Source organism: Notolepis coatsorum, assembly GCF_963971535.1.
Source record: "Notolepis coatsorum genome assembly, chromosome: 13".
Classification (NCBI taxonomy): domain Eukaryota; kingdom Metazoa; phylum Chordata; class Actinopteri; order Aulopiformes; family Paralepididae; genus Notolepis; species Notolepis coatsorum.
Window position 1 is genome coordinate 100,675,242 of NC_140177.1, and position 12,522 is coordinate 100,687,763.

The 12,522-nt window shown below is 48.6% G+C and overlaps 1 protein-coding gene across 1 annotated transcript in view; it reads left to right on the forward strand.

The window, feature by feature from the left end:
• rnf31 (ring finger protein 31) overlaps positions 1-5,656 on the forward strand; it is a gene marked incomplete at its 3' end in the record, with an annotated part of 161,857 nt that extends 156,201 nt beyond the window's left edge. The window contains exons 24-29 of the mRNA XM_084327753.1: positions 1,502-1,680; positions 1,997-2,047; positions 2,239-2,478; positions 2,716-2,948; positions 3,268-4,087; positions 5,501-5,656. Coding sequence (XP_084183879.1) covers positions 1,502-1,680; positions 1,997-2,047; positions 2,239-2,478; positions 2,716-2,948; positions 3,268-4,087; positions 5,501-5,656 — 1,679 coding nt within the window. The remainder of the gene's footprint in view (positions 1-1,501; positions 1,681-1,996; positions 2,048-2,238; positions 2,479-2,715; positions 2,949-3,267; positions 4,088-5,500) is intronic.
• Between the last annotated feature and the right edge of the window lie 6,866 nt (positions 5,657-12,522).

The following is a 12,522-nucleotide window of genomic DNA, read 5'->3' on the forward strand; positions in this document are numbered from 1 at the left end:
TGGTGTGGGTGGTATAGATGAGTCCCTCACTGATGTCTCTGATCTTGCTCACTTGTATGAAGACAAGTGTGCCAAAGCACCTAAGGGTTCTCGTACGATCATTCAAGCAACTCAAAAGATTCAAGCTTTCAGTGACCTGTTCTATGCTTCAGTCCTGGTCAACCAGAGTGTTCAGCTTAGAGGCATGTTGGATACTGGCTCTATGTCGTGCAGTATCAGTGAATATGCAGTGGAGAAGCTCCGCTCTGGGGGTGTTTTACCTGGGAAGCAGCAGCCTGAATAAAATATTGTTTTGATTGGCTGAGCATGTTACATGTTACCCACGTCCTGAAGGGTGGTAGTGAGTACTGGGATCTCGCATCGAGACCAGAGCCTCAGTCAAGTCCGGAAGTGGAGCAGTTTCTGTCCATGTTTACTAACGTGGAGCGCTGGAGGGGCGGTACGGTTCCCGAGAAAATTGGTACTGTGAAGCTCACCCAGGCCGTGATGCTCCTACCGAGACACGAGCACTTAGTCTGGGGAAGACTCCCTGCTAAGGTGCCTATGTCACCTGGGAGCACTGTAATCGTGGAGCCAACAGACTCCAAGGCTATGCCACGAGGTGTTCTTGTGGGTCGGCTCGTTACACCACTCTGGGGAGATAGGTGGGTGCCCATGACTGTTGTCAATCCGTCTGACAAACCTATCACACTAAAAAGGAATTGCAAGTTGGCTGATGTTTCAGTGTGTTTGGCGATTGAGGACTTAGATGCTTTTCAGGGACTGCAGGCAGTTTCGGAAAGGCGAGAGCCTGACGCCCCTGGTTGTGCCGGTCCTTCGGCCTCGCCGGCTAGGAGTTTGTCAGAGCTCGGGCTCGGTGACATTGACATCAGTTCTTGTCAGGTCAGTGAAGCCTGCAAGTCTCAGCTTGAGCAGTTGATAACTGAATATAGCGACATCTTTTCCAAGGACTCGTTAGACTGTGGTGAGGTAAAGGGATACACTCATCGCATCCGTCTTGTGGATGAGCGCCCCTTTCGATTGCCCTACAGGAGGGTCCCCCCGGCTCACTATCAGAAGCTGAGACAGGTTCTCACTGATATGGAGGAAAAGGGGATTATCAGGAAGTCCTCGAGTGAGTACGCTTCACCTCTTGTAATGGTCTGGAAAAAGGACGGGGGGGTTCGCATCTGCACTGATTTCAGATGGTTGAATGCGCGCACCTTGAAGGACGCTCACCCCTTGCCACACCAGTCTGATTGTCTTGCCGCGCTTGGGGGCAATTGCCTCTTTAGTACGATGGATCTCACCTCTGGCTTCTTTAACATCCCAATGCATGAGGATGACAAGAAGTACACAGCTTTCACAACCCCCCTCGGGTTGCATGAGTACAATCGCATGCCACAGGGTCTATGTAATAGCCCTGCAGCCTTTATGAGAATGATGACTGGAATCTTTGGGGACATGAACTTCACAAAACTGTTGTGTTACCTTGACGATCTCCTGGTCTTCGCGCCGTCAGAAGATGAGGCCCTGTCTAGGCTCCACACCGTGTTTCAGAGGTTGAGGGAGAACAACTTGAAACTGGCTCCCAAGAAGTGTCACCTGCTGCAGCAGGAGGTTAGGTTCTTGGGCCATGTGGTCGGTGGTGGGGGCGTGTCTGTTGATCCCTCCAAGGTGGAGGTTATCTCCAACATGACAGTACAAGATCTCATGGAAGTTGATGGGTGCACACCCTCTGTCCGTAGGATCAGGTCGTTTCTCGGGATGGTATTCTATTACCAGCATTTCCTCCCAAACTGCTCTGCTGTTGCGAAGCCATTGTTCGCCCTTACGGCTGGACAAAAGAGGAAGGGGAGGTCCCCTAAGGACAAGAAACCACCTGGCAGCCTTCGTAGGCTCACCCCTGCCGATTGGACAGCAGTCTGTGGGGAAGCTTTCGACAGGCTGAAAACAATGTTACTGGAGTGTGTCGTGCTCGCTCACCCAGATTTTGAGGAGCCTTTTGTCCTCTCAGTTGATGCGTCATTGGACGGACTTGGCGCTGTGCTGTCGCAGGTACCTCGAGGTGAGTCTAAGGCCAGGCCTGTCGCTTTTGCAAGCAAGACCCTCCGTGCTTCACAGCGTAAGTATCCAGCGTATAGACTGGAGTTCATGGCCTTGAAATGGAGCATATGCGAGAAATTCAGCCATTGGCTGAAGGGTCAGAGATTCACAGTTTGGACGGACAATAACCCGTTGACTTATCTGCTTACGAAGCCAAAGCTCGAAGCATGTGAGATTCGCTGGGTGTCTAAACTTGCGTCTTTTGACTTTGATCTCAAACACCTGCCAGGGAAGAAGAATGTGGTGGCGGACGCTTTGAGTCGTGACCCGTTCGCTAAGCATGTTAGTCAGAGGTTATTGAGGGAGCCGTACCCGGCTCTTGTGCAGGAAGCGGGGGCAGTTGAGGGGGACTCTGTGCAAGATGTTTTTAGGACCAGTTGTCTGTCCCAGACGGTGAGTAGCTCACTACTCGGGATGGCTTGTGGGACAGAGGAGATCAGAGCCCTCTGTCAGTCTAAATGTGATTGGATTGGTGCTGCTGAGTCCAGAGCGCTGGGTTTGGTTCAGAACATCCAACATCTGTCCGAGGGTCAGGATGTTTTACCGATGTTTTCAGTTGAGGAGCTCCGGTTGAGTCAGGAACGGGACACTTGCATCTCTAGGGTGCTACCCTTTGTCGCTGTTCGGAAGCGACCATCTAGACGGGAGAGGCACGGCGCTGACCAGAGGGTTCTCAGACTGTTGAAACAGTGGGACAAACTGGAGGTCCGTGATGGTGTCCTGTACCGCGTGACGAGGGACCAAGTGTCCAAGCAGAGGAGAACTCAGTATGTGTTGCCGCTGAGTCTGAGGGACAAGGCATTGTCTGGCATCCATGATCTGGCGGGTCATCAGGGCCAGGATCGCACTCTTTCTCTTGCCAGGCAACGTTTTTTATTGGCCAGATATGGAGAAGGATGTCAGAGCATATGTCAAGTGTTGTCAAAGATGTGTGTATGGGAAGTCCCCGGAGCCTGCTGCTCGTGCGCCCCTTGAAAGTATCAAGAGCTCCGCGCCGATGCAGTTAGTGTGTATGGATTTCTGGTCCGCTGAGGACAGCAATCAGCGGTCAGTGGACGTGTTGGTGGTGACTGACCATTTCACCAAGTTGGCGCACGCGTTCCCATGCGCTAATCAGACGGCGAAACAAGTTGCCAGAAAGCTCTGGGACAACGTGTTTTGTGTGTACGGGTTCCCTGAAAGAATACACGCAGATCAAGGTGCCAATTTTGAGAGCAATTTGATTGCTGAGCTCCTCAGGTTGGCGGGAGTGGCCAAATCCCACACAACGGCCTATCACCCCATGGGTAACGGTGGGACAGAGCGCTTTAATCGCACTCTGGGGAACATGCTCCGCTCTCTCCCGCTTCGGAAGAAGCACCAGTGGCCGCAGCAGGTCCAGACACTCACGTTTGCGTACAATGCCACTGTTCATGAGACTACGGGTTACGCGCCTTTCTTTTTGATGTTTGGCCGCGTCCCTAGACTACCAGTGGATGTCATGTTCAGGCAGGTCCTGAATGACCCTGGAGTTGTAGATTACGATTCCTATGCTGGCTCCCTGCTTTCGTGTCTGAAGAGTGCCATGGAGATCGCTCAGAAGCACTCCACCGTTGAGCAACAGCACCAGACCCGACAGTACAACAAGCGTGTCAAGGGTACACACCTGTCTGTGGGGGATCGGGTTCTGGTAGCAAATCAGGGAGAGCGGGGAAAACGGAAGTTGGCTGACAAATGGGAGGATGGAGTGTATACAGTTGTTGGTGTCAACCCCAGTATCCATGTCTATAGGATTCAGGATGTAGGGGGGCGCACAAGGGTAGTGCACAGGAACCGTTTGCTGGAGGTCAACTTCTTGCCTTTTCCTGAGCTAGAGCAGGGGGAGGACGCCAGTGAGATTGGTCAGGCGTTTGATGACGGAGAGTCCGATGAAGGGGACTGTGATAGTAGTGACGGTATGGATCCTGTATCTGGAGTTTGGTCTGAGGGCGGTGTTGCACATGACCTGACCGACTCTGTGGAGGTAGAGGGGCCTGTGGTCTCGTCACTTACAGACTCTTTTGACTCTGTGTTGGCTGTGACAGATGGGTTAGGTCAGGTTAGCCCAGTAGCCAGTCCTGCAGGGGCCACTGCTCAATGTACACCTGACACACAGGCACAGCACACAGAGGTTTCTCACTCACCTGACATAGTTGTCATAGCTCACACCGATTCAGAGGCAGAGGCTTCTCACTCACCTGACATAGTTGTCACAGCTCACACTGATTCAGATGCAGGGGCTTCACACTCACCTGACATGGGTGTTGCGGTTCCCACTGATTTACACCCTCACATAGGGAGCGATGGTCGGGTTAGGACACGTACAGGGAGAGTAGTGAGATCAGTGAACAGGTTGATAGAATCTATGGTTCAGATGCCATTTCTGAGAGGGGTGACGGGTTGAGTTGTGGTGGAGGTTAGGGTTCACCAAAGCCAGTTTTTCTTTTTCTTTTGTATTGCTGGGTTAAGTAGGTGTCTATCAGACAGCTTTGAGGGCCATGAGTTGTGTGGCGTATCAGGCGTCATATTGATCTAAGGGAATTTTGAGATCTGATCAATTTTTTTATTCTCTGAACCTCTTTTGGGGGTGACTTTTGAGTCGAATGGGGGACTAGGTCCTTTTTCTCTGGTGCCAGGTCTAGGTTAGTGGTAGACTGTCTACTTTTCTTTTTTTCTTTTTATTTCTCTCTTGCTCTGCTGACACAGGATGTTGGTGAAATTTCAGGAGGGGTGAATGTAACAAGTGTCAATTGAACATTGTTTATTATTTTATTAAGGATTGAAATGTTACCAAATCCTGTTTACAATTGTTTACAAGTGGTTATTATTATTTATTATTTCTTTATACCAAAGACACTTTTATCTGAACGTAACTTGGAAAGTTCACGTTCAAGAGTTTAGCACTTCCGGGTCAAATATTCGCGCGTGTTAGAAGCAACCTTCCGGTTTGAGTTCAGTTTGCAACGAGAACTCAACGTGGGAGGTATGTGTGATTACTGTGGCGCGCCGCACTATTGTGTTTCACACTGTTGTATATATATTTTGTATAAGAATTGAATGTTGATAGATAATAATTACTTGATAGTGTTGTGACGAACGGTGTGGTTATATAATATGCACAATTGAAGGTTTTAGTCTGTGTATTTCACCGAGGCAATATAGTCAACTATTGTTCTCTGTCAACAGACTTGACGAGTGAACATTGTGTGACGCTGTTTCCTTTTGTGGCAATTCCACCACTCGTTTCATGCAGGTATGTGCCTTAATGTGTGATCTATTGTGCAAATATAATTGTTTATCGAGTTTGCAACGAGAACTCAACGTGAGAGGTGGCCTCCATTGCAGTCCATCCAATAAATGATTGAACAGTGTCCACGTGTGCCGACTCGTCCCTAAGCATCACACCAGAACACAACGCAGCAGGATACACGGGCAGCACGTCCGTTACATCGCCTGCGTCGGGCTCTCTCTTGCAACCCTGTCGATCGTCTGGAGCCAGAACACCCACTTGGCAGGCGAGTACTGCTCCAGATTACCGTCCATCAAGTTCTGAAGGATAACAAAGGTGTCTACCACCTTGCCTGCTGTGCTTTTGATTGGTGGCGACATTCTGTAACGCTTGGTGTGTTATTGAAGTTGAGAACACAGTTAGCAGACAAGGAAGAAGGAACGTAGGCAGAGACGAGGAGCGATGCTTGAAGAAGGGTGTTTACAGGCTAGTCTGGCCACTAGAGGGTAGGAGACCAATGTCAGGAGGAGAGCAATGTCCAATGTTATTATCCTGCCGGTCAGCAGGACCGGCCCTTGGGTCGTAACATACAGGCATACAGTGAAACTTCTTATCCAAATGTAAATACAAAACAACACTACTAATAACACAACGACGGAAAACAAGAAAACGACAGAAGTATACAGGACTCACTAGACATCAACAGGGAAGGCAGGCACGACACAGGGAACACACAGGATACTGGAGGAATGTCGCCACATGTCAGGAGGAGAGCAATGTCCAATGTTATTATCCTGCCGGTCAGCAGGACCGGCCCTTGGGTCGTAACATACAGGCATACAGTGAAACTTCTTATCCAAATGTAAATACAAAACAACACTACTAATAACACAATGACGGAAAACAAGAAAACGACAGAAGTATACAGGACTCACTAGACATCAACAGGGAAGGCAGGCACGACACAGGGAACACACAGGATACTGGAGGTGTCGCCACAAGGATGGGAGGACAGACAAACACCTAAATACCCACACTAATTGACAATCAACAACACCTGGCCAACACAGAATCACAACATACACAATGACAGTAAAGCAATGACAAACTAAACAACAACTAGACACTAAGGCAATTGATTGATTGATTGATTGATTGAAAAGTTTATTAACAGATTGCAGAATGGGTACAGTACAGTACAGCTCAATACATACAATTGTTAAGGGGATGCAGACCAGAGAAAGACTTTCGTCTTGTTTACATCAGGGTCCCCCATTTTCAATTCATCATAACATATATGACATACATGACATACAGATAGACAGTACTGCTACATCTATACATTTATGACATATCAGATTTGCAAATACAGTACTGTTTGTGATACAAAAGTGTCCAGAAAAAGAGTGTATATACATTTGACGTAGAAACTGTACATTGGAGGAGGTTGGGTGGGTGGGGTGGGGTTGGGTGGGTGGGTGGTGGCTGTACATTGGAGGTGGGGGGGGGGGTTGGGTAGGGGGGACACACACATTGTACACTGTACATTGGAATACTGACAAAGCCATACTTGGTCATTTACTGTACAACTAGGTTAGGACATTTGTAGGGGCCAGTTTCGAATTGCAGTCTCCCGTAGGTGTATTTTGAGAGTGTTTTTGAAAGTGGGTAGTGATTCACATTCCTTTACAGCTTTGGGTAGGGCGTTCCACATTGATGTGGCATAATTGCGAAACGTGTTTAGTCCCTTGTTTGAGCCGAATCTGGGTTTAACATGATTTGTGGAGCTCCCTCTGGTGTTGTGATCGTGGTATTCACTGACCTTTGGGAAGTATTTTGACATGTACATGGGTACCTTGGTCGCGTAGTGTATCTTGTAGACCAGGCCCATTGCAAGTTGCTGTACTCTGTCGTCTACTCTAAGCCATCCTAGGATGTCAAAGTGGGCAGGGGTGAGGTGGGTTCTAGGAGTCAGGTCAAGCAGTAGTCTGACCAGCTTGTTTTGAGATGTTTGTAATTTGTTTTTTAGTGCCTTTGAGGTGCTTTGGTACCATGAGGTGCAAGCATAGTCGTAGTACCCTTGAATGAGTGCTCCTGCTAGAGTCTTCAGGGTATTCTTGTTTACCAGAGAGGAGATCCGGTACAAGAATCGAGTTTGTTGGTTGACTTTTTTTATTACATTGGATGCCATTTTGTCACAGGAAAGATTAGCCTCTAGGATGGAACCCAGGTAGGTAATTTCATCTTTCCTTGTGACAATATTGTCACCCACTGTAACCGAGAAGCCGTCGGTCTTGCTGAGTTTGTTATTTGAACCGAAGAGAATGGACTCTGTTTTGCCCATGTGTAATGATAGTTTGTTGTCGGTGAGCCATATGCAGATTTTCCCTAGTTCCGAGCTGAGGGCTTTTTCAACCTGTAACTTGTTCTTGTCAGAGACCAGCAGGGCTGAGTCGTCCGCAAACAGGAACAAGTTGCAGTCACAAGCTGATGACATGTCATTTGCAGAAATTAGGAATAGTAGCGGTCCTAGTATGCTTCCTTGTGGAACACCACAGCTCACTGTGACACACAACAGAGGAGTAACATCACACATAGACAGGGGTGGCCCAAGACGATAAACAATTAGACACTATGTCTATTACTTGGAACCACAGTAGAATAGCCACCTGTACCAACAGGCTAGTCTGGCCACTAGAGGGTAGGAGACCAATGTCAGGAGGAGAGCAATGTCCAATGTTATTATCCTGCCGGTCAGCAGGACCGGCCCTTGGGTCGTAACATACAGGCATACAGTGAAATGCGGGGGGTCTCGCCCGCAACGATGTGCATAATACAAGTAATAATAATAGAGTCCAACCAATAGAGCGACATAGTGCAATAAACAAGTAAACAAAGTAGGCATATCGGTATCTGTACATGAGCTATTTACAGAGCATGGTAGGACATGCTAGGTCCTGTGGCCGTGCAGTACACTGTTAGCTACGGATGAGATACAAGATACAAGATACAAGAGTTTTATTTGTCACGGCATACAGGTATACAGTGAAATGCAGGGGGTCTCGCCTGCAACGATGTGCATAGTACAAGTAATAATAATAAGAGTCCAACCAATAGAGCGACATAGTGCAATAACAAGTAAACAAAGTAGGCATATCGGTATCTGTACATGAGCTATTTACAGAGCATGGTAGGACATGCTAGGTCCTGTGGCAGTGCAGTACACTGTTAGCTACGGATGAGGCATTGGGTATTTATGTACACTGCTATACAATGCTATATTATACGATCTCAAGCTATACTATTCTTAAAGTGATCTTTCCTTCTGTAAAGTGTCCATAGTGTGAGCGTGTGCAGCATGAGTGAGTGTGTGCTCATGTTAAAGTGGCTGCTAGTGTGTGAGCGTGTACAGTGTGTGTGTTGTGTGTGTGCTCATGTGTGCTTGTGCGTGGAGAGTTCAGTGTTCAAGGCTCTGATGGCCTGGGGGAAGAAGCTGAGCCTAAGTCTCTCTGTCCTCGTTACTGGTGCTCGCAGGCGTTTGCCTGACCGCAGCAGCGTGAACAGGCTGTTGTTGGGGTGGTGAGGGTCTTTCATTATCCTGCAGGCTCTGGATTTGCACCTCTTGTTGTATAGGACCTGCAGGGTTGGTAGTGCAATACCCGTGGTACGCTCGGCTGAGCGCACCACTCTCTGTAGGGCCTTCTTGTCCTGTGCCGTGCTGTTGCCATACCAGGCAGTGATGATTCCAGTCAAGATGCTCTCTACAGCTCCGGAGTAGAAGGACTGGAGTATCTTCCCAGATACTCTGAACTTCCTTAACTGTCTCAGGTGGTAGAGGCGCTGCTTCGCCTTTTTTACGACTGAGTCTATGTGTGTTGTCCATGTCAGGTCCTCTGAGATGTGGACCCCCAGGTACTTGAAGCTGCTCACCCTGTCCACGGTAGCCCCGTTTATCCTCAGTGGTGTGTGTGTCTCCTGCTGTCTCCTCCTAAAATCCATGATCAGCTCCTTGGTTTTACCAATGTTCAGGAGCAGGCTGTTGTCCTGGCACCAGCGTTCCAGTACCTCAACCTCCTCCCGGTAGGCCTTCTCGTCGTTGTCCGAGATCAGCCCCACCACCACTGTGTCGTCCGCAAACTTCACTATGGAGTTGGAGCTGAACTTGGCCACACAGTCGTGTGTGTATAGTGAGTACAGCAGGGGGCTAGGAACACAGCCCTGGGGGGACCCGATGCTCAGGGTGATGGTGTTGGAGGTCTGACCCCCCACCCTGACCGCCTGGTGCCTTTCACTCAGAAAGTCCAGTATCCAGGCGCTCAGAGCGGAGCTCAGACCCAGCTCGATCAGCTTGTCCACCAGTCTGGTGGGGACTATGGTGTTGAACGCTGAGCTGTAGTCAATGAACAACAGTCTCACATAGCCCCCCTTCTGGTGGTCAAGGTGAGAGAGGGTGCTGTGCAGTACTTGGGAGACCGCATCGTCAGTGGACCTGTTTGGCCTGTATGCAAATTGCATAGGGTCCATATCACTGGGGAGGGAGGCACAAATGTGATCCTTGACCAGCCTCTCGAAACATTTCATGGCCACAGAGGTGAGTGCCACTGGTCTGTAGTCATTGAGACATGTTGGGGAGGGTTTCTTTGGTACAGGGATGATGGTAGACATCTTGAAGCAGGCAGGGACCACTGACTCCGCCAGGGATCGATTAAATATGGCGGTGAACACAGGGGCTAGCTGGTTAGCACAGGACTTAAGTATGCGTCCTGTTATTCCATCTGGGCCAGCAGCTTTTCTGGTGTTCACCTGCATAAATGCTCTTCTCACACTGTGTACCGACAACGAGAGAGCGTCCCCGCCCCCCCGCGGTTGCCCCCCCCCCTCCACAACAGCCGGCGCGCCAGTGACGTCACTAGCCGTTGAGCTAGCGGCGCCACTGTCTACACCAAACCGAGCGTAGAAAGAGTTGAGTTTGTCCGCGAGAGAGGCGTTGTCGCTCCCCATTGAGGGGGCGCTGACTTTGTATTCAGTTATTGTCCTCAGTCCCCGCCATAAGCCTCTTGTGTCGTTTTGTGACATTTGTGTCTCCAATTTATCAGCATATGTCCGTTTTACAGCCTTGCGCAGAGTATAGACTGTAGCCTTGTACTCCTCCATTTTTCCTGACTCTCTGCCCAGGTTGTAGGCAGTGGTGCGGGATTTCAGAGCTGCTCTGATAGTACTATCTACCCACGGTTTCTGGTTAGGGAAGACCCGCACCTTTTTAGTGGGGATAATACTATCAGCCAGTGTTGTAATGAAGCATACAACGCTGTCCGCGAACTCGCTGATGTCACTGGCGCTCCCTTGAAACTTATCCCAGTCGACGTCCTCGAGAGCGTCCTCAAGCGTGGCCTTTGATTGGTCGGTACATTTTATTGTCTCACGTGACACGACGGCGTCACGTGATCTTTGTTTGTAAGCGGGATAGAGGATAATGGAGTCATGATCCGATGTGCTTGTAGCCCCCGCCAGTGGTGGAGCCGGTACAGCCTTGTAGCTGGCTCTGAACGGGGTGTAGCAGTGATCGAGTGTGTTTCCTCCTCTGGTGGAGCAGGCGATGTGTTGAAAAAAGGACGGCATCACTTTCTTCAAATTTGCCTGATTGAAATCACCAGCTACGATCATGGCTGCGTCCGGGTGTTTGATCTGGTGCTTGTTGAGATTCTCCGCCAGTTCCGCCAGGGCCCTGGCGGTGTTTGCTTGTGGAGGGATGTATACTGCAGTCATGATGACCGCTGTAAACTCTCGGGGAAGGTGGAAAGGGCGACATATAATGGAGAGATGTTCCATGTCCGGGGAGCATGAACGGAAGAGTACCTTTACCTCCTCGGGGCTAGTCCAGCCATTGTTTGTAAGGAGACAGACACCCCCGCCGACGCTCTTACCGGAGGCTTCCGTGCGATCCGCTCGGAAGACGGTGAAGGAGTCCGAGGGAGAGACGCTGTGATCCGGAGTCGCTGGCTTCAGCCATGTTTCCGTAAAACACAAGATGTTGGCGTCTCTCACTTCTCGTTGGAATCGGACCCTCGCTCTCAAATCGTCCATCCTCCCCTCCAACGAACGTGCATTCGCCAGAAAGATTGATGGGATTGCCGGGCGGTAAGCAGATCTTTTTAAGGCATTTTGAGGCATTGGGTCTTTATGTACCCTGCTATACAATGCTATATTATACGAATTATTCGTAATTATTATTATTACGAATATGTTAAAGTGTTATTAGTGAAATATTCGTTTTGGGAATGTATTCAGAAACTAGCAAATATCCGCCATTTTGAATGCACGCTGCCATTTAGTTTGTAGTCATATGAGGAGAGGAGACCCAGAGCTTTCGAATGGCATTGGAATTTCGAAACACGACACTACCCAGCTCAAGCCAGCTCCTGTCAATCATATGACTTGTGGATTATTATTATTTTTCTTTTACGCAGTTAGTTTATCTACCTTTCTGTAGATGTTGCAATCTGATGAAAGATGGCGGAGCAATTTCCATTATAAAAAAGTAACTGTACTTACAGTAGATTTCATTCATGGTTTGTGGATCATGCCTGGTGATACTAAATCCAGATTCAACTCTGCCATTGGAAAGAGGAGATTTAGCCCAATCCATAGATGTGCGACTTGGCTATAATAAGGTAATTTATAGGCCTGATATTCTATATTCTATAATAATAAAAGTTGATGGTGATCACTTTTTGTGTCTTGAATTGAAATAGTCTTAGTGCTATAGTTTGGTTAGAGATCAAGTGTTAACTGTATGTACTATAGACCAGTTTGCCATTTGTTGTGCTTCAACTGTGCTTCAGGGGTGCTTCAGCGGTGCTGCAATGGTTCTTCAGTGGTTCTTTGTGGTTCTTCAGTGGTTCTTCAGTGGTTCTTCAGTGGTTCTTCAGTGGTTCTTTAGTGGTTCTTTAGTGGTTCTTCAGTGGTTCTTCAGTGGTTCTTCTGTGGTTCTTCAGTGGTTCTTTAGTGGTTCTTCGGTGGTTCTTTGGTTGTTTTTAGTGGTTCTTAGTGGTTCTTTAGTGGTTCTTCAAATAGGAGAAACTCTTATCTTGAACCAGTGACTATTTGTGTGTATGCTTGTTTTGGGCTCTGGCAACTCTTAGTACAAAACGAAGGTTATCCTATAACCCTAGTTATATGATTAGCGTAGC